The sequence below is a fragment of the Tamandua tetradactyla genome, chromosome 1 (assembly GCF_023851605.1).
Source record: "Tamandua tetradactyla isolate mTamTet1 chromosome 1, mTamTet1.pri, whole genome shotgun sequence".
Lineage (NCBI taxonomy): Eukaryota > Metazoa > Chordata > Mammalia > Pilosa > Myrmecophagidae > Tamandua > Tamandua tetradactyla.
The window spans coordinates 111,939,913-111,964,722 of NC_135327.1; the positions used below are offsets into that span (position 1 = coordinate 111,939,913).

At 36.3% G+C, this 24,810-nt stretch overlaps 1 protein-coding gene across 2 annotated transcripts in view; it reads right to left on the minus strand.

The window, feature by feature from the left end:
* The window catches only part of SCIN (scinderin), a 97,929-nt gene that overhangs the window by 50,195 nt on the left and 22,924 nt on the right, over positions 1–24,810 (minus strand). For both annotated transcript variants that reach the window (XM_077122675.1, XM_077122669.1), the window contains exon 4: positions 22,133–22,282. In XM_077122675.1, the coding sequence (XP_076978790.1) occupies positions 22,133–22,282 (150 nt within the window). The remainder of the gene's footprint in view (positions 1–22,132; positions 22,283–24,810) is intronic.

Sequence of the window (24,810 nt, forward strand, 5' to 3'; positions counted from 1 at the left end):
TGATGTTTGACTTAATTAGCTGGTGCTTAATGAGAGAGTTCAACGTGTAGCACAGCTAAGCAGCTCAGCATACCTCATCTCAGCACTCGCAGCTCAGCCCAGGCCTTTGGAGGTACAAAAAGAAATCACCCCAGGGAAAGTTGTTGGAACCCAGAGGCCTGAAGAGAAGGCCAACAGAGACCACCCTGTGCCTTCCCACGTAAGAAAGAACCTCAGTTGCAAGTTAGCTGGCTTTCCTCTGAAGAACTAATGAAATAAATCCCCTTTTATTAAAAGCTAATCCGTCTTCTGGTGTGTTGTATTCTGGCAGCTAGCAAACTAGAACAGTCTCCCACACGGCAGGTGAGATGTCTACCCCTGAACCACGCATGCGCCCTTCCAAACGGTTTTTAATCAATATATTTGCCTTGTCTACAGGCTTTGTGTCTGACTTCATTAAAATTTATTTTCCAATTGTAGATTGCTTTTTAGTCCCCAGTTTTCACTGAAATAAAGCAAAGATTCATCCCTCTTCCCTTAATAAGCCCACGCGTCTTGAAATTGTATTATCCTATTTTCAGATCCCATCTCTATTCCCTCACTCCAGCAGAAAACTAAATGGAAAATTACCCCAATTAGAAATGATTGCCAAGTGCTATTAATTCAGACTGATTATATAAAAATAACACCTTATCACTAAGGTCACAAGTCTTTAGGCTGAACTTTGGTGTGACAAAGATTATTTGAAATATGATTTTATTGCAGCATATGGTTAACTATGCAGTAACTGTATGCATTTCTTATCTTTGTTCAGAATATTTCAATTTCCCTTACTGCATAACTGGTAAGGAACAAAATAGCTATATCTGAATTAAATATTAGCACTTCAGACAGCAGACAAATCAAATAAAATTGTCAACAACAGATGGCTGATGCCTTGAACACTGCCTAGTACACAGAAAGCCATCAAAAAATGGAAGATATAAATATCTTCAACCATTATAGTGTTAGGGTTGAATTGTGCTCCCAAAAATGATATACTGGAGTCCTAATCCCCAGTACCTTAGAATCTGACCTTATTTGGAAACAGGGTCTTTACAGATGGAAGTAGGCAAGTTAAAATGAGGTCTTACTATAGCAGGATGGAGTCTTAATCCAATATGGCTGGTTTCCTTATAAGAAGGGGAGAGGGACGGAGAGTGAAGAGTGGGATGAAAGGAGGGACGGGGGAAGGAGGCGGAGAGAGAGAGACATGTAATGACAGAGACAGAGAGTGAGCTATACCTCAGTCAAGGAATGTCAAAGATTGCAGGCTACTGCCAGAAGCTAGACGAGGCATGGATCAGATTCTTCTGTAGAGACATCAGAGACAGCATAGCTCTCCTGACATCTTGATTTTAGACTTCCAGCCTCCAGAAAGAGACAATAAAATTTGCAGTGCTATGTCATGGAAAGCCTAGCAAACCAAACCACACGGTGTTTAGAAAGCATCATAACCTCATAGCGCACATTACATGTCATACTAATTCTTTTAACCCAGATCTGTGCTGGGTGTATCACTACTGTAAAGCACTATGTGAGGAAACTATTTAGTTACAAATGTGACAGAAAGTTGAAAGGGAAAGTATCCTATTTGTTTGCATCTTAGATACTTTCTTTAATGTAATGTAAACTCAAGGCTGATGAAGAGAGTGGTAATATTTTGGCTCCCTCAACCAAACACCTCACAAGTTCTTTGAGTGGTAAATCAGTAAATGGACCTCCCCCTTCCACATGTGCCAGGCACCCATGCTACATGAATGGGGGATTCTGAAGTACTTAAGACACTGTTCCTTTGCCCAAGAATTTACAAAAGTCTCACCAAAGTAGAGGGAAAAAGAAGGAAGCTAACACAACTTGGAAAGCATACAAAGAACTGTGCTGCTCTAAACAGAAACTTTTTGTTTTTTTAGTTTTAAGGATTTATTGTGTCTACTGACTAAATTAATATCTCAGGACAAAATAACCTTAGGGTTTACGTATAAATGCATTAATAGTGCTGAGTACACACACACATGTTCCCTGATAAGAAAAATCAACACACTTTTAGTCTTACCTATATTGTTTTCCTATAAAGTTTTATTTCCTTTTAAAAATACTATATATACTTTTCCAAAATGGTTGTAATGGGGTTTCTCACAATGGTTCCTAATTTCTATTATGGACACTTCTTTGCTTCGTTTAATACTATTATTCAAAGATAAAAGGGGAACAATTTATTTTTCTGGGGCATGGTCTTTGTTTAAAGTAACCACCATTCTCTGTAGTATAATTTTCAAAGCCATTATGCTTGATTTAAAAATACAATTACATTGTACTTAAAAGGTAATTGGTCTCATATAAATCCAGTAAACTCAGGATTAAGCTATGAATTAAGCATTTCCACTGAGAACTTTAAGGAATGTTGACAAAATTCTAAATTCCATTTCTATTTCTTTCCACAATCTTTACATTGCTGAAATACATGGACGTTCAATTTTTAGGTTATTGAAAGTTCAAAATCACTCCAATTTCTGTAAATTTAAATTATATAATAAATTAGGAAACATTAGCAATGTGCAAAGCCTTCTCATGTAAAGTTTTGGGGAAGAATAAGATATATTGGGGATTTAACAAATAAGGTACTAGATTGTAATCCTTGGAGTCAATGGAACACATTCACTTTGTGTGCAGTTTTTGTGTCTGAAAAATATATTTATTAGATGTTCACTCTTTTTAAAAATTATCATTATAATATTAACTATGACCCTTGGTTTATATTAGGGTTTGTTATATGTGTTGCATAGTATTATGGCATTTTCTTTTATATTTCTATTCTGGTAACATACAAAATGCTAAAATTTTCCCCTTTACCCACATTCAAGTATAAAATTGAGTGGGGTTAGTTACACTCACAATGTGGTGCCACCAAATCACCATCCGTTACACGTTTCCATCACCCCAGACAGAAATTTGGGGCCAATTAGTCACTAACTACCCATTCCCTGCCATCATCCCAGCCCCTAGTAACCTATATCCTCATTTCTGACTCTAAGAATTTGCTTTTTCTAATGATTTCATATCAATGAGCTCATACAATATTTATCCTTTTCATGTCTGCCTTATTTCATGCAACATACGTTTTCAAGGTACATCAATTTTGTTGCATGTATCAGAATATCATCCCTTTTTACAGCTGAATGATATCACATTTTGTTTATCCATTCATCTGTTGATGGACATGTGGGTTCCTTCCATCTTTTGGCAAAGATGTTCATTCCTCTATGAACATCAGTGTGCAAATACTGATTCAAATCCCTGCCTTCAATTCTTCTGGATGTTCCTAGAAGTAGGATTGCCAAGTGATATGGTAATTTTATGTTTAACTTTCTAAGGAACCGCCAAACTGTTTTCCACAGCAACTAAACCATTTTACAACTTCAGCAACAATGAAAGAGTGTTTCTAATTCTCTACATTCCCTTCCACACTCATTTTTTGTACTTTTTTTTTTTTTTTTTTTTACCATTAGACATTCTAATAGGTGTGAAATGGCATCTCATTGTGGGTTTGATTGCATTTCACTAATAGTTAGTGATGATGAGCATCTTTTCATGTGAACTTTGGCCATTTGTATTTATTTTAGGGAGAAATATCCATCTCATTCTTTTGCTCATTTTTAAATTGGATTGCTCATCTTCAGGTTATTGAGTTGAAGGATTTATTTATAAATTCAGGTTATGAATATTATATAGATACAGGGTTTCCAAATATATTCCCCCATTCTGGAGGCTGTCTTTTTACTTTCATAATAAAGTCATTTGATGCACAGAAGCTTTGATTTTGTTGAAGTCCCATTTACCTATTTTTTACTTTTATAGCTTTTGCTTTTGGCAAACAGTTCAAGAAATTGTTGCCTACCACAAGGTCCTGAAGATGCTTCCTTGTGTCTTCTTCTAGAGTTTTATAGTTTGGATTCTTACATTTAGGTCCTTGATCCATTTTGAGTTAACTTTTTATATAGTGTGAAGTAGAGGTCTGTGGTCATTCTTTTGTGTAATGATATCCAGCTCTCCTTTCACCATTTTTTGAAAGGACTATTCTTTTCCAATTGAAACGACTTGGCAGCCTTGTAAAAACTAAATTGGTCATAGATAATGAGGATTTATTTCTGAACTCTCAATTTGATTCCATTTATCTTTATGTCTGTCCTTGTGCCAGCACCATGCTGTTTTGACTACTATGGTTTTTAACACATTCTAAAACATGGAAGAGTAAATCTTCAACTTCATTCTTCTTTTTCAAGATGGTTTTGGTTATTCAGGGCTCCTTAACCTTCCATATCAATTGTATGGCTGGTTTTCCTTTTCTGCAAAGAAGGCAATTGGTATTTTGATTGGTATTGCATTGAATCTGTAAATTGCTTAGAGTAGAATTTAGTCTTTGGTTCAATTTACTCCAAGATATATGATTCTTTTAGTTTGTAATTGAAATGTATTTTTTTCTTGATTTCTTCTTCAGATTGTTCATTAGAAGTGTATAAAAACACTACTGACTTTTTGCATGTTGATCTGTTCCCCAACACTTTGCTGAATTCATTTGTTAGATCTAATAGGTTTGTTTTGGATTTCTCAAGATTTTACATGCAGAGGACTAAGTCATCAGCAAATTAAGAAACTTCAACTTCTCCTTTCCAATGTGGATGCCTTTTATTTCTTCTTCTTGCCTAACTGTTTTGACTGTAACTTCCAGTAAAATGTTGAATGACAGTGGTGACACTGGACATCCTTTTCTTGTTTCTGATCTTCCACTATTGACCCTGAGGTTAGCTGTGTGTTATATATATATATGCCCTTTATCATGTGTTTTCATTAAGAAGGGGTGCAGGATTTTGTTTTTGCATCAGTTGAAATGATCACATGATTTTTGTCCTTTTTTTCTATTAATATGGTGTATTACATTAACTTTTTCTTATACTGAGGCACCTTTGTACACCTGAGATAAATTCCACTTCGTCATGTGTATAATTCATTTGATCTGCTGTGGGATTTGGTTTGCCAAAATTTTGTTGAGGATTTTTATTTTTATATTCATAAGGGAGATTGATATGTACTTTTCTTATGGTGTCTTTATCTGACTTTGGTATGAAAGTGTTGTTGGCTTCATAGAATGAGTTAGGAAGTGTTCTCTCCTCTTCAATGTTTTTGAAAGAGTTTTAGCAGGATTGGTGTTCATTCTTCTTGGAATATTTGGTAACATTCACAAGTGAAGCCATCTGTTCCTGGGATTTTCTTTGTTGGAAGGTTTTTGACTGCTAACCAATGTCTTTACTTGCTTTTGATCTATTGAGACCTTCTATTTCTTCCTGAGTCAGTGAAGGTAGTTACTGTGCTTCTAGGAATTTGCCCATTCATGTAGGTTATCTAATCTGTGGGCATACAGTGGTTCACAGTATCCTCTTATAATCCTTTTTCTAAGGGGTCAGTAATAATGTCGTTTCTGATTTTGGTAATTTGCATCCTCCTTCTTTTCCCCCCTTGTCAGTCTAGCTTAGAGTTTTCAATTTTATTGATCATTTGAAAGAACCAACTTTAGGTTTGTTGAGTCTCTCTAATGTTACTTATTCTGTATTTTATTTATTTCATATATTGGGTTTAGCTTGCTCTTCTTTTTATATATCCTCTAGTTGTGAAGTTAGGTCTCTGATTTGAGATCTTCCTTCTTTTGTAACATAAGCATTTGGAGCTATAAATTTCCCTGGGTGCTGACTCTGCTACAGCCTATAAGTTTGGTATATTGTGCTTTCATTTTCATTTGCCTCAAGATTTTCCTATTTTTCTGATTTCTCCTTTGACCCGTTGGTTGTTTAATAGTGTATTGTTTAATTTTCACATGTTTATTCATTTTCAATTTCTTCATCTGTTACTGATTTTAGCTTCATTCCACTGTGACTGGAAAACACATGGTATGAGTTCAATATTTTTGAACATTTGAAATTTGTTTTGTGACTGAACATTTGATCTGTCCTGCATACAGGCTGATTTACGTGTGCTAGAGGAGAATGTGTATTCTGTGGCTCTCGGGTGAAATGTTTATATACATGTGTTAGGTCTGGTTGGTTTAGAGCATCACTCACGTTCTGCTCCTTACTGGTCTTCTGTCTAGATGGTCTACCCATTACTAGTGTGCTGGAGTCTCCTACTCTTCATGTGGAGCTACGTATGTCTCCCTTCAAATCTCTCCATATTTTCTTCATATATTTTGGGGCTTCGTAATTAGACGCATGTATATTTATAATTGTTATGTCTTCCTGTTGAATTGACCCCTTCACCATTATATAGTGACCTTTTATGTCCTTCATAACAGTTTTTGACTTAAAGTCTATTTTTCCTGATAATGGTATAGCTACCCCAACTCTCTTTGAGTTACTATCGGCATGGTGTATTTTCTTCCATCCTTTTACTTTCAACCTACTGGTGTTGCTGAATTTATAGTGAGTCATTTGTAAATAGCTTACGATTGGGTCATGCTTTTTATCCATTCTGCCAATTTCTGCCTTTTGATTGGACAGTTTAATCTAGTTACATTTTAAGTAACTTCCGATAATGGATACTTTCTTCTGCCATTTTGCTATTTTTGTCTCTGTAGGACTTATACCTTTCTTGACCTTCATTTCTTCTGTTTATGCCTACTTTCACATTTCTTTGTTGTTGTCATCAAAAATGATCATTTTGAGTCCCTTCTCATTTCTTTCTGTATAAAGCTTTTGTATATATTTTTTATGTTACCATGCGGCTTAAATTTAAACTCCTAAATATATAACTATTACTTTACTATTATTTGATATCAATTTAACTTCAATAGCATACACATACACTGTTCCTATATTATTCTGTCCCTCCAACTTTTTGTTGTACTTGTTACAAATTACATCTTTATACATTGCATGTCCATTAAGTGTTCTAGTTTGCTAGCTGCCAGAATGCAATATACCAGAAACGGAATAGCTTTTAAAAAGGGAAATTACATGTTTTTAGTTTATAGTTGTAAGGCCAAGAAAATGTCCCAATTAAAACAAGTCTATAGAAATATCCAATCTAAGGCATCCAGAGAAAGATACCTTGGTTCAAGAAGGCCAATGAAGTTCAGGGTTTCTCTCTCAAGTAAGAAGGCACATGGCGAACACAGTCAGGGTTTCTCTCTCATCTGGAAAGGCACATGACAAACATGACATCATCTGCTAGCTTTCTCTCCTGGTTTCCTGTTTCTTTGAAGCTCCTGGGGAGGTGTTTTCCTTCTTTATCTCCAAAGGTTGCTGGCTGGTGGACTCTGTGCTTCTCATGGCTATGTCATTCTGTTTTACTCTCTCTGAATCTCCTGCATTCTCCAAAATGTTTCCTCTTTTATAAGATTCCAGTAAACTAATCATGGCCCACCGGAATGGGTGGAAACACGTCTCCACCTAATCCAGTTTACCAATCACTCTTGATTGAGTCATATCTCCAGGGAGATGATATAATTACAGTTTCAAACATGCAGTACTGAAGAAATGACTGCCTTTACAAAATGGGATTAGGACTAAAACATGGCTTTTCTAGGGTATATGCATCATTTCAAACCAGCACGATAAGTATAAACTTTCATTTACCTTTTATGCATTTGCAGTTCAGAATCTATAAAATGTAAAAAGTGGACTTACATACCCAAAATATAATACAATAGTACTGGCATTGTTTATTACTCATATGGTCACCTTTATCCAGGGTCTTTCTTTCTTTATGTCACTTTGACCCACTGTCTAGTGTCCTCTCCTTTCAGTCTGAAGAACTCCCTTGGGCACTCCTTGTAGGGCAGGTTTAGTGGTGATGAACTCACTCACCTTTACTTAGCTGGGAATATCTTAATCACTCCCTTATTTCTGAGACAGTCTTTCCAATTGGATGGCAATTGTTTTCTTCCAGCACTTTAAATATTTCATCCCAATGTCATCTTGCTGCCAGAGTTTCTGATGAGAAATTGAGACAGATTTGGGGACTATGTTGTACAAGATATTTTCTTTTCTCTTGCAGCTTTCAGAATTTTCTCCTCATCCTTGGCTTTTGACAAGTAGACTACAAGTAGATAAATTTGTCTCTGGTGTGGTTCTCTTCTAGTTTATACTGTTTGGGGTTCATTTGGTTTCTGAACATGTATATTCATATCTTTCTTTTTAATTTAGGAAGTTTTCTGCTATTATTTCTTTGAATATTCCTTCTGCCCCTTTCTCTCTTTCTTACCCTTCTGGAACTCCTATATTGTATATATTAATACACTTGATAATGACCCACTGATCTTTTAATCTCTGTTCATTTTTTTTCACTTTTTTTCTTTCCACTCTTCAGCCTAAATCATCTTAGTGATTTAATAAGTTTATTCATTTTTTCTTCTGCCCGCTCTAGTCTGCTGTTTAAACCCTCTAGGGAATTTTTCATTTCGTTATTGTAGCCTTCAACTCGTATATTTTTGTTTGGTTTCTTTTTAAAATTTCTGTAGCTTTATTGAGTTTCTCAGATTCTTCATTCATTGTTTTTGTCATATCCTTTAGTTCCTCTTCTGTGTTTTCCTTTATCTCCTTGAGAACATTGGGGATAATTTTTTAAGATTTTTGTCCAGTATGTCCAAGTCAGGGCCTCTTCATTGATGGTTCTAGATTTTATCTTGTTCCTTTGTATTGGACAACATGTCCTGTTTTTTTGTCTTGTACACATTTTGGCACATTGTAATTACATTTTAATATTTTAAGGTGTTAACACTGGGACCTAGTTCCCTGAGCTATCAGTCTCTTAAGTTTGTATCAGCTAGTCATATGATGGAGATTTGCTTGGGTGCTAGGAATTAACAGAAAAACTAGTATAAAAAACATCATCCACAGCCTTTGCAAATTGACCCTGCCTTGGCTGGTACACTTCCTGTCAGTGTTTAGGCCTCCTATCAAGAATATCAGCCCAAGGTGAAAGTGATGCAGGGTCCTCTCTTTTCTGAGACTGTGTCATGTCCTGGGCTTGTGCTTGCTCATGTAATTCCCCTGTTGACAGGAATTCAAATACCCCCTCAACTCCTGGTGCAACATATTTTATCCCTCTCTGACTGCTCTCTCCATGGCTTAAGGCAGGTAATCCTTTGTCCAAGGCTGCATTAACTGAATTGTTCTTAGTCTGCTTTAGCTATTTGAAAGTTGCTTCTGCCTGCAGGGCAAGTTCTGGGAGAGCAAGCTAGTGATAAGCTTCCTGGTTCAGTGTTTCAGGCTGTCACCTTAGGGACTGGCACTGACACACAGGTACCCTAGTATGCACACAGCATGTTTCTGCTCCCTCCAGAACAAGGCCAGGAACCCACAATGGAAGCAGAGCCTGGTTCTGCTGTGCCAGGGAGAGTGGGGGGGGGGGGAGTGGTCAGCAAGGGGGCCATGAGTTTGTCCTATAGTTATTTTTTGCATAGGCAGGCACCAGGAATTGAACCCAGGGCTCTGGCATGGAAGGTGAGAACTCTGCCTGCTGAGCCACTGTGGCCTACCCTGTCCTATAGTTTTTTAAAGTTTTGTTTTCTTGATTTGACACTTGCTCAATTATGGCAACTCTTAATTATTTTATGCAGTTCTGAGCATGATGGCTTTGCCAGTTTTTTGCTAGTTATCCAAGGATCTGTGGAGGAAAAGCACCCTGGAGCATCTCACACTATTATCTTGGTCAAGCTGAAGCTTGAGTACATTCACTTTTTTTTTTTTATCTGTATGCTGTACGGTGGGGTCACATTTCATTCTTTTTCCATGTGATTATCAAATTATTGAAGCATCAATTGTTGATTTTTTTTTGGAAGTCCATGGACCACGAATCGAACCTAGGTCTCCCACATGGCAGGTGAGAATTCTATCAATGAACCACCTTCACCCTCAGTGCATTCACTTTTAATCCAGAGTGCGGACCACAGTATTTCCAAGGAGGGGACTTTGGGACCATGGCATCTGGGTGGAGTCCAAAGGATTCAGTGTTGTGAGGCAGACAGTGAATGCGAAGATGATCTGACCTGGTAAGGAGTGTTCTACAGAGGAGGATATTCAACTATAACCCTAGGAACTAGCCTTTCTTCATGGCATGAGAAGATTTTAGACACTAGCTATATTTTTGGAACAGAGCTAGATGCTTTCACCTGGAGTAAAAACACACCTGCCTAATATATGGGAAGGCAATGTGGTAAATATAAATAAGCTCAAGACTTGGTCATTATTTTCTAAGAAGTTGTAACTGTTCACTTGAAGAAGGAAGACTAGCAAGATGTATGAATTATCCTTATCTAAATATTGCTTGCTCCAGTAGAAATGATGTTGGTTTTAAACTTGTTTTAATCAATAGTACTGTTTTCTTTATATTTCCATCAACACTGCCATCTAAAAGTAGGGACATTTAAAAATCAATAATATCTTCTAGAAAATTAGAAAAATATATGGATTTCTGGTATCACATATTTGACAGTTAATTGACAATTATTCAAATATTAATGAGCACTGAGTTAGAACTATGAGGGTTATGAAGATAAAAAGGCAGTGCCTGGCCTCAATGAATTTACAAGATGAGCATTAATAAGATGTAAGCTTATTTGGTAAATAGATTGGGAACTATGACTCAAGTCTTTACTACTTGTGAACATCAAATTCTTATTATAAATCTCTAAATGGTAATTTAAAAATACTTGCAGTATTAAACTATAGATTTTACTTACAAAATGTCCAGATCAGCACAACATAAATATCTACTCAATTTGCCAAGAGAATAAATTCTTTTATTTTCAGGTTGTAAATTAAAACTTTACAAAACAAAAGAAGAGGAACACAATTCCTGTATTGGGTGACTTTAAGAGGATAATCTAGCATATGTGCTATTTCCATACAGGTCTAAAACATGAATTTATCATCGTCCTACTCTGTCTGAGAAGGCTTCCAACTAACAGTGATCTCATTCAGACTATGCCACCTGGCTTTTGGGGAACCTCTCATTCTGTCTCCACTCTTTCTGATCTTGTGCATGTTTAGCTCCTCAATGAGATAATAAAATAAACAACGCCTTTTAACTTTACTGAGGATCAAATCAGTGCTCAATATACATTCACTGAAAGATATAATAATTTTCCTCCCAATTTTCTTCTTTTTGCCCAGAATCTGAAATAATGATTGCACATTTTAACTTTCCAAGTAGACTTGAAGCATTTTTTGTAAAAGCAGGAACCCTAAGAGTTCAGGACACAGCATCTGCTTACAATCTCCTGTAGGTAGTATTTTTGCTGCCATTATTCTGCTGCCAGTAATGACAGTTATTACAATGCTCACAGACTTGGAAATTTCACCAAAATATACTGAAAATATTTTTCTGGATTAGAGAAAAACAGTTGTTGTTTTTTTGGTTATTATTTCAAACAACCTTTCCCTTCTTCATTTTCCTTTTGATATGCACAAGATGATGTCTTTTTTTTTAAATGACTGTCTACACATTACATATATAAATTATTGATCTCAAGAGTTTTTTCCCACCATTTTTAGCTACCCTTTTAACAATTAGAGAATGAATAGAGCCAAAGAATAAACTTTGGGGACCTGAGGGTTAGTGAGATATTTAATTTTCCTTTACATTCATTGATTATTTATTGTAAATATGAAAAAAAGAAAGAACCATGACAAAAGCTCTTCATAATTTATGTGCAGCTTTTCATAGAAAATGTTCACAGTGAAGAGAAAACAAGGAAAGAATAAAATGTGAAGTTAGTTACAAGCTTTAGTTAATTCCAGTTACAGGTTTATTTTCATATTTAGACATAAGAGTTTTAAAAAAGTGCTAGAGATACAGACAAGTGGGCAAAAACACACTCTATTTTCCCAGATGGTCTTATATACCTGCTGTCTCTGTGCCCCTTAACTTTCTAAGGTTTAGAGAGCCATAAAAAATTGTGTGAAAATAACAGTATGATCAATAAATAGCTGAAATATCTTGAAAGATAAAATTTTCTGAAAACTTTCAGCAAACTTATTTTTCAATATTTTCAATGTTGAACACTTTAATATGTTAAAAAGAAATGTTCCATAAGTTCAGTGTCGAATATGGAGTAATGATAATGTATATCATTTAATTGATTGAGAAGTTATTGATTGAACCATTGTTCATCTCTTCATCTAGACTTTCAAAGTTTTTGAAGATAAATAATTTTGAGAGTTTCTCATAAAATTGACTTATTTAAAGGTTCAATATGAAAAGATATTTTGAAAGATTTTTAGATATTTAGGATCCTTTTGTAGCAAAATTAAGAGTTACCTTAGAGTCTCAAAAAGAAAAAAAAAACCCACAGCATTCCATCATCTTAAGTAAGGAAACATTTTGTATATGTATGCTATGGACCAGTGTGGGCCACATCTGAAGCCTATGAACCCCTTCTAAGAAAAATATTTTTTAAATGCATAAAAAAATCCTAAGTATTACAATGGAAACCATTTTCATTGGAATATAATTACCTAAATTAAAAATAAGCAAATATATGGTAAAATAATCTATAAGCTTCTTTATTAACTCATTAAATAACAGAATTAAATAGTAGGTCTAATAACAATCATAATTATTATAATTGTCAGGAAATGGTGAACAGAAAAGGTGTCTCAAGGTGTCTATATCATAATGTGATATGAAAGGTCACAGGAACTGCTCATGCTACTCTGCTTTGCTGACTACATACACAATTCGAGGAAATGCTATATTTCAGTTAAGAGGTTAGTGAAAACAGTGTTGTAATTTTTTCCCTTTCAGCTCCACAAATTTTTAAAACTCTATCCTTGGAGGTTTAGCGTTAGGAAAACCCAGTGGTAAAACTAGTTTAGCATAGGTGTGTAATTTATCTATTAAAAAATGATTTACTCTTGTAACCTGGCTACAAAACAGTATTTATGAAAACACAAAGCTGATTGAACACTTGCTTTCCTTATTTAATGAAGGCCATCACTGAAAAATACATTTCAATACATTGTGACTGCAAGCTGTCAAGTATAATGCAGTATGCATAACTGAATGTATAGAACAGAAATAAAGTAGATGTTCTCTAGGAGTTTTTAAAATCCAAAAAAATGAAATGCCCTAAGGCTTAAATACAGTTAAGATGTCAATTCTCCCTAAATTAATCTACAGATTCAGCACAGTAACAATCAAAATTCCAACAACCTACTTTGAAGATTTGGAAAAGCTAACTACCAAATTCATCTGGAAGGGAAAGAAATCTTGAATAGCTAAAAGCATCCTAAAAAAGAACAATAAAGTGGGAGGATTAACATCCTCTGACTTTAAAACCTACTTTAAAGCCACAGTGGTCAAAACAGCATGAACCAAATTGAGAGTGCAGAAATAGGCCACCAAATCTATGGACAACTGATTTTTGACAAGGTCCTCAAATTCTCTGAACTGGGAAAAAATAGTCTTTTCAATAATTGGGCATGGAAGAACTGGATATCAATAGTCAAGAGAATGAAAGAGGACATCTATCTTACAACCTGCACAAAAATTAACTCAAAGGGGATTAAACACCTAAATATAAAAAATAGCATAAAAAGCTTCTAGAAGAAAATGTAGTGAAACATCTTCAAGATCTAGTATTAGGAGTTAACTTTTTAAACTACACACAAAGCACAAGCAACAACAACCAAAAAAATAAGATAAATGGGAACTCCTCAAAATCAAATGCTTTTGCACCTCAAAAGACTTTGTCAAAAAGGTGAAGAGGCAGCCAATTCAATGGAGAAAATATTTGGAAATCACATATCAGACAAAGGTTTGATTTCCTATATATACAAAGAAATCATGCAATTCAACAAAAAGAACAAAGACAAACAACCCAATTACAAAATGGGCTAAAGATATGAATAGGCATTTTTCTGAAGAGCAGATACAGATGGCTCAAAACAAATGAAGAGATGCTCATTTTCACTGGCTATGAGGGAAATGCAGATCAAGTCTACAATGAGTTACCACCTCACATGTATAAGAATGGCTGCTATTAAACAGGAAACTATAAATGTTGGAGAGGATGTGGAGAATTGGGACACTTATGCACTGCTGGTGGGAATGGATAATGGTGCAGGCTCTATGGAAGACTATTTGGCAGTTCCTTAGGAAACTAAATATTGAGTTACCCTATAACCTAGCAACAGCGTGACTTGGTATATAACCAGAAGAGCTGAGAGCGACGACACAAACAGACATTTGCACACCTATGTTCACAGCAGCATTATTCACAATTGCCAAAAGATGGTAACAAACCAAATGCCCATCAACAGATGAGGGGATCAACAAAATGTGGTATATACATATGATGGAATATTATGCAGCACTAAGACAAAATGACATCCTGAAGCACATGACAAGATGGATGAGCTTTGAGGACATAACGTTGAGCGAAATTAGCCAGGCACAAAAGGACAGATACAGTATGATTCATTTTTATGACCAGCATAAAGGTATAATCAGAGGCTTACAATACAGAATTTAGGCAACTTAGAAATACATAGAAACTAGAGATGGGTGAATTGTTAGCTAATGAACTCCAATGTAAGGAAACAGATAGGAGTGAAGGTGATTCTCTAGTGGGTCTAGAAGTAATATTAACACATTGAAGATGAACAAGATAGAAAGGGTTGTATAGATCTATGTGTCCCACTGATTCAAACTAGAAATAGAATGAGTTCTTATAAGAATTACTTCAAAGATACAATTCTTATATAAAGAGTGTTTAAGTCCAGGGTATGGGGGAAAAGTACTGTTGCATGCTATGAGCTATGTTCAAAAAGAAATCATCAGCACTACCACAGCAACAGCAGAGGTAAATAATGGGGGTAGGGACAAGAGTTAAGAGGAGGTTTAGATTTCCTATTCGGCGAGGGTATGTTTATTGGTTTTCTGTCTTTTGGAAACAATGAAATAATCTAAACTTGAGAATGTCTATGGACTGTGAACGTGGGATCTTCTACATGATGCCCAATGAATGCACATGGCTGAGAGAGAAGTAGATTGGTGAACCATGGTGTATACTTGTGAACAAAGGTTGTTCTGCTATAAAAACGGAAAAAGTAGTGAGGCATGCAACGATGTGAATGAACTTGTGGGACATTTGGTGAGACAAAATATGCCAGAAAGAAAAAGAAAATGATGATATGGTCACCTTTAGAAAATGCGTATAAGAAAACAGGGGCCTAGATTGTAAACTTTTGGAGAAGATACAGTAAGTCCGGAGTGGTGATCATTATTTCTGGATTTTGAGAGGTTTTATATATATATATATATTTAGAGATAAGAACGAAACTGAACAGGTTGGGGTTAAAGTAATCCAGAATATAGGGGAAAGGAAGGCAGTGTCTATATTTTAGAACCACACATACTCTTTGAGACCAATGGAAGAAAGGTTTATTTGGTCTGGAACTGAAATTTTCTGTAATGCATAATCTAATTCAACCTATCTGTATAGCTCATTTGAATAATTGAAACACAGGCAGCACAGAATAAGAAAGAGGTCCTTTAATTCTGTATAGATTATTGTAATGCCTGGAAACATCCTAGAGTATATTAAGCACATAATCAAAAAGTATTGGCAAAGTCCCCTGAGGGAGGGGAGGAAGAATATGGAAGTATTAAATCTTACCATCAAGGAATCCCCTGATACTATGTTAAACTTTAAGGATATCCAAATCAATAGGCCATGCCCTCGATCATGAGGCTTACTCTTGTGAAGGTTATGTAGGTAGCAGAGAAGCTTAAACTACCTATGGGCATGCGTAAGAGTTACTTCTGGAGGACCTCAGATGTGGCTTCAGTCTCTTTAAGCCCAACTCTGCAAGTGAAATCACTGCCCTCCCCACTCGGTGGCACATGACATCCAGGCATGAAAGTCTCCCTGGCAACAAGGACTTGGACTTTCTACTTCTCTGTCAGCCATGTGCATTCATTGAGCATCATGTAGAAGACCCCAAGTTCACAGTCCATTGACATTCTCAATTTTAGATAATTTCATTGTTCCCAAGAGACAGAAAACCAATAAACACACCCTCGCCGAATAGGAAATCTAAACCTCCTCTTAACTTACCCCTCCCCCCATTATTTACCTCTACTGTTGCTGTGGTAGTGCTGATGGTTTCCTTTTGAACATAGCTCATAGCATGCAATAGTACTTTTCTCCCTGTATCCTGGACTTAAACACTGTTTACATAAGAATCACATTTTTGAAGTAACTCTTACAAAAACTCATGGGATCAACAATTCCATCCTGACTGTGGGATCAACAATTCCATCCTGACCAAAAGGGAGAAAAGAAGTGTAATTAATAAAGTATCAGTGGCAGAGAGAGTTAAAATAGAGTCGATAGGCTACTCCGTAGGAGGCTGCTCTTACAGAAGCTTCAGTTAGATATTGCTACCTACCATAACCTGCCAACCCCCAACCAGGAACATTCCAGCCAATCCTAAAGAACACCTAGGGCAATATATAATATTCCACAGGGGTTTCAGGCAAGAGTAACTTTCCAGAAACCTACAACCTCCAGATGGGTCCCTGGTCCAGGTAAGTTCTGAAACCTAGACCAGCCTCTCCAGAACATTGGATAGTTCCATCTCCCTATCCCATATTAGTGACAGACCCTTCCAATATGAAAAATTAAGAATTGCCATAACCCAAACAACCCTAAAGAGAGGTATGGAAAGATCAAAAGTGATGATGAAACTATATTAGAAGACAGGATTTAATAAATGACTATGAACGCGGAATCATTAAATTGATATCTCTTCTAGCTGCCAGTATTTTAGAGCAACTAGAAGTAAAAACCTAAGATCGTGAAATTGTAACCCATGCCAAAGTCTGAAATATGGTCTACAACTAACTGTGGTGCTGCACTTTGAAATTTATAGTTTTTTGGTATATATGTTATTTTTCCCCCAAAAAAGAAGGAAAAAAGTCGATTGCGACAATAAAAAGTATTTGAGTCTTCTAGCCTTCCATATTCTAGAGCAGGTAGAAGGAAAAATATGAGAGGACCTTATGATATATCCATGATAAACTCTGTTATCTGTCCGGTAACTACTTGTCGAAGAGTGCTTTGAAAACTATCACGTTTTTACTTCTTTGCTTTGTATATATGTTATATTATATAATAAAAAAAGGTTAAAAAAAAAAAAAGGAATGAAGTCCCAATACATGCGACACCATGGATGAAGACACCATGTTGAGTGAAATAAGTCAGATACAAAAGGACTAATACTGTGCGATCTCACTGTTTTAAAATAATTAGAATAAGCAAACCCAAAGAGTTAAAATCTAGAATATAGTTTACCAGGGACTGGGGTGGGGACAGTGAATAGAAAGTTAAGGCTTGAAATGTACAGGGCTCCTGTTTGGAATGATGGAAACGTTCTGGTAATGGGTGGTGGTGAAGGTAGCACAACATTATGAAAAAATTAACAGCACTGAAATATATATCTGAATATGATTAAAAGGAGAAATGTTAGGTTATATTAGGGATAACAGAAAAAAATTTTCTTTAAAAAAATCCATGGAACTACACTACACATTGAAACCTGTTATTCCATGGGCTCTAATTAATAATACACTTTTAAAAGTGTGCTACCATTAATAGTAACAAATGTTCCATATCCATGCAAGGTGGTGGTGAAGGAGTGACATATGGAATCCTGTATTGCATGCATGATTGTTCTGTAAACCCATAACTTGTCTAACAAAAAAAAGCAATGGGACCCAATGCAGAAGAGCTTACTACCAATCCAAAATAATAAACTAAAAAAAAAAAAAAGGTGAAAATGAAATGCCCTGAAAATGAGAACATGACTTTTTATATTAAGTTCCATATCCTTTATCCCTAACATTAATATTTTAAAATCAAAGTTAATATTTGAACAGGTTTTTCTTCAGGTTAGCATCTTCTTATTTTAACAATATGCATATCAATTGACTTAAACTTCTCTTTCTTGGAACTCTGAATCACATACAATAAGCACGGACTCCAAATACACACATGCGTTTCTGTGAGTGTGTGTGTGCATGTGTGTACATTCATGCAGCTAAATTCCTTAGTCTCAATGACTCTACTTCCTGGAACCAACTATACATGTCAAATAGTTGACAATTAAACATAGCTATTTCCTAAATGAGAAGACAGAATCACAGACCATTAAACTTAACTGGAGCACAGAGGGCAAGTTGTCCAATCTTCACTCAACAAATGCGGAACCAGATACAGAGATTCAGAGACTGCCTCTGGCAACAAAATGCCCCTGGCAAAGTATGGACAAGTCTGGCAGCGAATGCAACATTCCCTTCCCTCCACTAGGACAAGTCTCGTTCCTGGATCCACTTCTATCAAAGTATAGTTATCAAATCAAGGGGTAAAATTGATTAGAAATACCTCTTATTTATAGATTTTTACTTCATAAAATGTGTTAGAAAACTTAAGGGGTTTATCACAACTATAGAACAGAGGACTTGAGAGAATATTAAAAAATCAAGAATTTGCTCTGAATAATTTTCAAAGTCTAATTTATTAGCCATGTCATCTTGTTTATTGAAAAACCAGGTAATCCATTCCAAATATTATTTTATTTTTTAAATGATTTTTTTCCCTGATTGTAAAAGGAATTCATGACCGAGGATTGTGGGAATAAGGTATAGTAGGAAGCCCCAGGAATCAGCCACCAAAGCAGTTACTGAACTGGCAGGAACTGTCTGGATCAACTGTTTTGAGACTCCAGGGTCTAGTGGAGCACTGCAGCGTCCAAGGAGGAGCCTGAAGAGGCTGGAAATCACATGAATGCCAATGAGTTTTATCTCTCTGCCATGGCTACCACCCCTCTCCTCCCAACCTCAGGGCAGGCAGCACTGGGGACTGCAGCTCAAGCTCCTGGCCCAACCTGCTCAAGCACCAGGGTGGGCCATAAAGACCTAACCCTCCAAACTCAGAAGGTGGGGTCTGCTCCCAGATCTCTACCTTTGACCAGCTACCACAGATAGCTCCTTTCTGGTCTGAGATCTCTACCTTTGACCAGCTACTATAGACAGCTCAAACTCAGAAGACAGGGTCTGGTCCCAGATTTCCACCTTTGACCAGCTACCATAGATAGTTGGTGGCTGCTTTTAAGGGTGGCCATAGTTCCAACACCTCTTGGCACAAGGCTTCATTAACTGGGCAAGTGCTGAATCAAGAAAACACTGCTTCAAAAATATGGAAGAAGTTACTGGTGTCAATGACAGCTGTTCCCCCTAAACCTCCACAAATGCAGGGTGGAGCCAGCTTGTGCTCCCTTGTGGGTGCCTGGCTGTTCCAGAGATGCACAAAGGAGTGCATGTATGTCACAGCCAATCTATTAGAAGTCTGAGAACAGAACTGGGGACCAGGTTTCAGTCTCACCCTCCCAGAGTTCATCCTGAGGGCAGAGAAGTGCCTTGCAAACAGCTAGGACCCAGTGAGAACAATTAAGTTAAAGCAGCCTGGGGCAAAGACTACCTGAAGTCACTCGTGAGGGGAGGAGCTCTGTTTCAGATGGAGTTGAGGGAGGGCTCCCTTCGACTCCTGCTAACTGTAAATGGGGTATCCTTAACTCTGGTAGCAAGCACAAGCCCAGGAAAAGCAGTAGTCCTGCAGCTCTGGCTCCACTCTGGCTGATCTTCTCTGTAGGATGACCAAGCTCTGGAGACCACAAGCCACAACAAAGACAATTAACAAAGACTGTGACGGTTCAGTTCATGTGTCAACTTGGCCAGGGTTCGGTACCCAATTGTTTGGTCATGAAAGCACTGGCCTAATTGTTATTATTGTGAGGACATTTTGTGGACTCATATCATCAGCACACTGATGGTACCTATGGCTGATTCCATCTACAATCAACTGAGGAGAGTGTCTTAAGCAATGAGAGAAGTCTCCTCCAATCAGATGAAGGCTCCAAAGGCAAAGTGATCATTTTAGCAGTTAGAAGAGAGAATTTCCATCTCTGTTTAGCCAGCCAGCTTCTGCTGGGAATTCATCAAGAACCTTTACTGAAGTTCCAACTTGCAGCCTGCCTGATGGAATTTGAACTTGTGCATCCCCAAAGTTGAGTGAGACAATTCTTACAAAAATTTCATGATATTTACAGGTACCTCTTGTTGGTTCTGTTTCTCTAGAGAACTCTGGCTTTGGTATTGGGAGTGGTTCTTGAGAGACAAAATCTTAAGGCTGAGATTTCTGATTTGTTCTCGGGTTCTTGGACTTGGTTTGCTAAACTGATTAGATTCAAAGGCACTAATGATTCTATTTCCAATCATCAAGATGGCCCTGGTAGTCCATGGCATGAGCTGGCAATAGAGATATGCCACATATCCCCACAGGAGAAGGCTACTCAGATGTTTGTAAGAGGCGAGGCTCTGGGTAAAAAGGGTTTTTGATACCTTAACAGAGTTTTGTGGACTTAAAGGAATAATGACGTTAGCTGCTTGTTGCTAAACATGCTGGATGCAGTTATAAGAGAAAAGGATGAGCTCAAGACCCCACACTTCAACTTGAATGCCACAAGAAGGACATGGATGTTTCTGTGAATGTCTGCTACATCCCATTCATTTATCGTATTATTCAAATAATAAAGGAATACATGTCCATTACATTAAATTTTGAAAATATAAGAATAAGTAAAGTAGAAAATAATAAGCAGCCAAATTCCCAAGAGTCAAAGATAATTATTGTTAATATTTCTAGGTATATATGTATACCTGAGTGAAACGTTATATACATATAAAATTATATATTAAGATCATATTGTACATACAAATTTAAATCCTGTTTTTTTTCTGTCAGCATTATAACATGAGCATTTTCCCAGTGAATTAAAATAATACCCAAAACATCATTAACGTTATAGTCTGTGCTTTGATGTTATTGAAGTATTTAACTTGGAAGTCATTATAATCAGAATTATATCATGAGGTGATTAAAGTATTAACCTGAAAAGGCATTATAATCAGAATAATATCATTATTTAATTTTTGATCACTGGATTTTGTAGGCTATCAACTGGATCACAAAACTCTCAAGCTAAATTGCTTAAATTGCTATAAACCAAAAACATTTTAAATATATTTACAAGGTAGTCTGTAGAAAAATTTAAATACAAGTGGCTAAAATTATCAGGAGAAAATACATAATATGCAGGAAAATTAAAGAAAACTTAAAGACATACTGTTTGTCAGAGGAAGATTCAAAAAAGTACTACAATACTAAATCCTGGTACGGTTCTTCAAGGTCATGATGAACCACTGTTGGTAGAAGGAAGTACCAATTGTGCAAACATTTAGTGCCTAGCACAGTGTAGGTATTCAATAAGTATTTTTTTAATGGGCAAATTGGAAATAATTCACCAACGTGTATCAATATGCTAGAATATGACCAGCATGTTTGACTGATAACCACACTTAAAGGAATATATATACAAGAAATATTTTTGAATCAAACAAAGACGTACACACTAAAAACTTATTATAGTTTTCTTCAAATGTAAAAACATTCACAATTAAATGTCCATGACTAAAGTAAAGCCACAGAGAATTAATTTTTACATGAATTAAGAACCATACTAAAATCCTAAATGTTCTGCCTAAAATTCTTGGCTTAAGATGATTGAAATATTTAAAATAATGGCATATTTAATCCACTGGCATAAGATTTTATACCATTATTTTAATGAAATAGTTGTTAATTTTAAAGAAGGAAATCATTATATTTTCTGGGGGGAAAAAAAAAGGTGAGATGTTGAACCATGAACTATTACTTTCCCTCCAAAACATGTTATTACAGCCCCTCTCAGAAGTCTTACTCATCTGTTTGTCTTCATACATTACAGAAGGCAGTGGCTTCCAGTGTCACCCAGAGGGGAGGAGAGAAGACCGGCATGCACATGTCCTTTTCTCACCGCAGTGCCTTGGGAGCACCGAAGTGGACTCTTTCCTAACCATAGCATAAGCCCCGATCACAGAATCAGTCAAAACTGTCATACAGATGTGTGATTATGGCTAGGGCGGTAACCGTATAAAAAAATAGCACAGTTCACAATACCTCTATAAGCTCTGGAGGTTCGCTTCCTTCTTCCACGACAGTGAGCTGAGACCTCCCTTTCCTTTCAGTGTCTCGAATGCCAATGGCAACCTGACTTGCCTTCAGACGCTCATATTTGTTACTCAAGGACCCGCACCACTGGTAAATTTCCTAAAAGAAACACACACATCTTTCGGCATCAGGAATTACGTGGAGGACATGCAAGCTCTGTGTAAAACGCACTGATTAATTAGGATAAACAAAAAAGCACCAAAAAGAAAATTAAATCACCTGGTATGGAGGTATACATGATTTTAAATATTAAATTTATACTGTATTCTACATGCTGTTGCTTTCAGTTAGCATTATAAAGTGAGAATGTTTTAAACATGGAAAATAAAAACTCATATCTCACCATTATTCGTGTATAAAATCCACTAATTACAACTTATGAAAGTAAAATTATCGCATAATTAGAAAAAGTACTCTTCAATTAATATTTTTACCTAATCATTTTTGCCAAAATATCTGCTTTAATTATGAATTACTATTATTATATGGATTATAATTATTATTTAAAACAATAAATTTACTACATTTTAGAAAGGTAATCAAGAATTTTTCATAGTGATTCACTCTTGATGATCATAAAATCTGATATAACACTTTCAAAAAGCAATTAAATAGTATTTATCAGGGGCCATAAAAAGGGTTTAAAACCTTTGATCTAGTAATATCATTATCTGGAATTTATTTTAATAATTTTTTTACAAAAACTAGAAAAAACATATGGGCAAGGGTGTTCACTGCTGTGTGAATATTAAGGCATTAGAAGACATTAAATGTTAATAAAAGGATAATAGTGACACATAGACAAAATTGGACACAACTATAAAAATTGTATTTTTAATTAGAAATAGAAAAATAGGAACAGAAGATAATGTTTGATATATTGTTAAGTGAATAGATACATAAGCTGCCATTTATATTTAAATATTATATATTTTAGACTTGGGTACAGTGTTCAGAAGGTACACAGAAACAAATGTAAAATAAGAATGAAACATCATTTTATCATTAAATGTGGCTTAAGAAAAGAAAGCAAGAGAAGAGAGAGAGGGAAGTGTCATGGTATCTAGACCTGGTGGGGTGTGGGAATGGGCATTTTCACACTCTATTTGGGTGGAAGCATACACAATCTCCTTTCAAGGATGATTTAGATCATATCAAAAAATTAAATGTGATTTTATGATAGGGCAATTCCACTTCTAAGACTCTGTATTACAGAAATATTCAAACATATAATACAAAAACAAGAAATAAACAACCAAACAAAACCCAAACTCCATTAATAGGGAGACGGCTACATAAATGTGGCTTCATGTGTACGGTGGACTACTTTTCCACATTTAACAATCAAGGAAAAATTCTTTAAATATTCACTTAGAAAATTACTCAAGGATAAAATAAAGCCACAGAATAACATTGTTCCATTTAAACAGAACTGAAAGCATAAACTCTATCTGTTTGCAGAAAAAGATTTTTAAAGATGTACGTGCTTAACAGATTGAGGGGGAAGGGAGCATGTACGTGCAGAAGGAAGGTGTGTTGGTTTGAAACTGTTATGTTCCCCAGAAAAAAGCCATGTTTTTTTCCCTAATCCACTCTGCTGGGGACAGGCCTGTTGTTCAGGGTGGAGCTTTGGACTAGGTTGTTTTCATGGAGATGTGACTCACCCACTTAAAGTTTGTCTTCATCTGCCTACCGGAGTCCTTTAAGAGGGAACTCTTTTGGAAAAGGCTCAGAGCAGACACAGACAGAGTCATCTGGAGATGCACAAAGAAAATGCACCTGGGAAGCTATTTGAAACCAGGAGCCAAAGGACGAGCAGTTGCCAGCCGCAGGCCTTCACAGTTGACAAAGGTGTTTTGGATGCCATCGGCCTTTCTTGAGTTAAGGTGTCTTTCTGTGGATGCCTTAGTCTGGACATATTTTATGGCCTTACAGCTGTAAACTTGCAACTTAATAAATTCCCTTCATAAAAGCCAATCCTTTTCTGGTATATTCCATTCTGGCAGCATTAGCAAACTAAAACAGAAAGACTTCAGATTTTACCCAATATAAGTCTGTGCTTTCTCAATTTTTATTATGTGTATGAGCTAGCTTATTATGTGCTAGATGCTGGAGATATAGAGACGAATACAAGAAAACTAACAGAAAGAGACTGATATGTAGACAATTAATGCTAGTAATTGCACAACACTTGGTTCACAAAACATTTTCCACACACAGTCCATCCATCCACCTGTGAAGAGCTGGTCAGGCTGGGGAGTGGGGGCTCAGGCTCTTACTCACTGCCTATATAACCCAGTGTTTGTATTAAAAAAAAAAGGGCAAATAAATTAATAACAGCAAAATAAAAGAACACTCAGTATCCAGAGAGACTGGCTCTATTCTCTGACTACAAGACCTTTCCAGTCTAAAGTAATTTCTTCATTCAAAAATAGTTTATTGGGCAGGCCACAGTGGCTAGGCAGGAGGAGTTCTCACCTGCCATGCCGGCGACCTGGGTTTGATTCCTGGTGCCTGCCCATAAAAAATAATAGTTTACTGAGTGCCTACTACAGGCAGGCTCTCTTGAAGGCACGGGGCACACGTCTGAAGGAAAGCAGGCCTGCCACCGTCTCTCCAACCCCCGA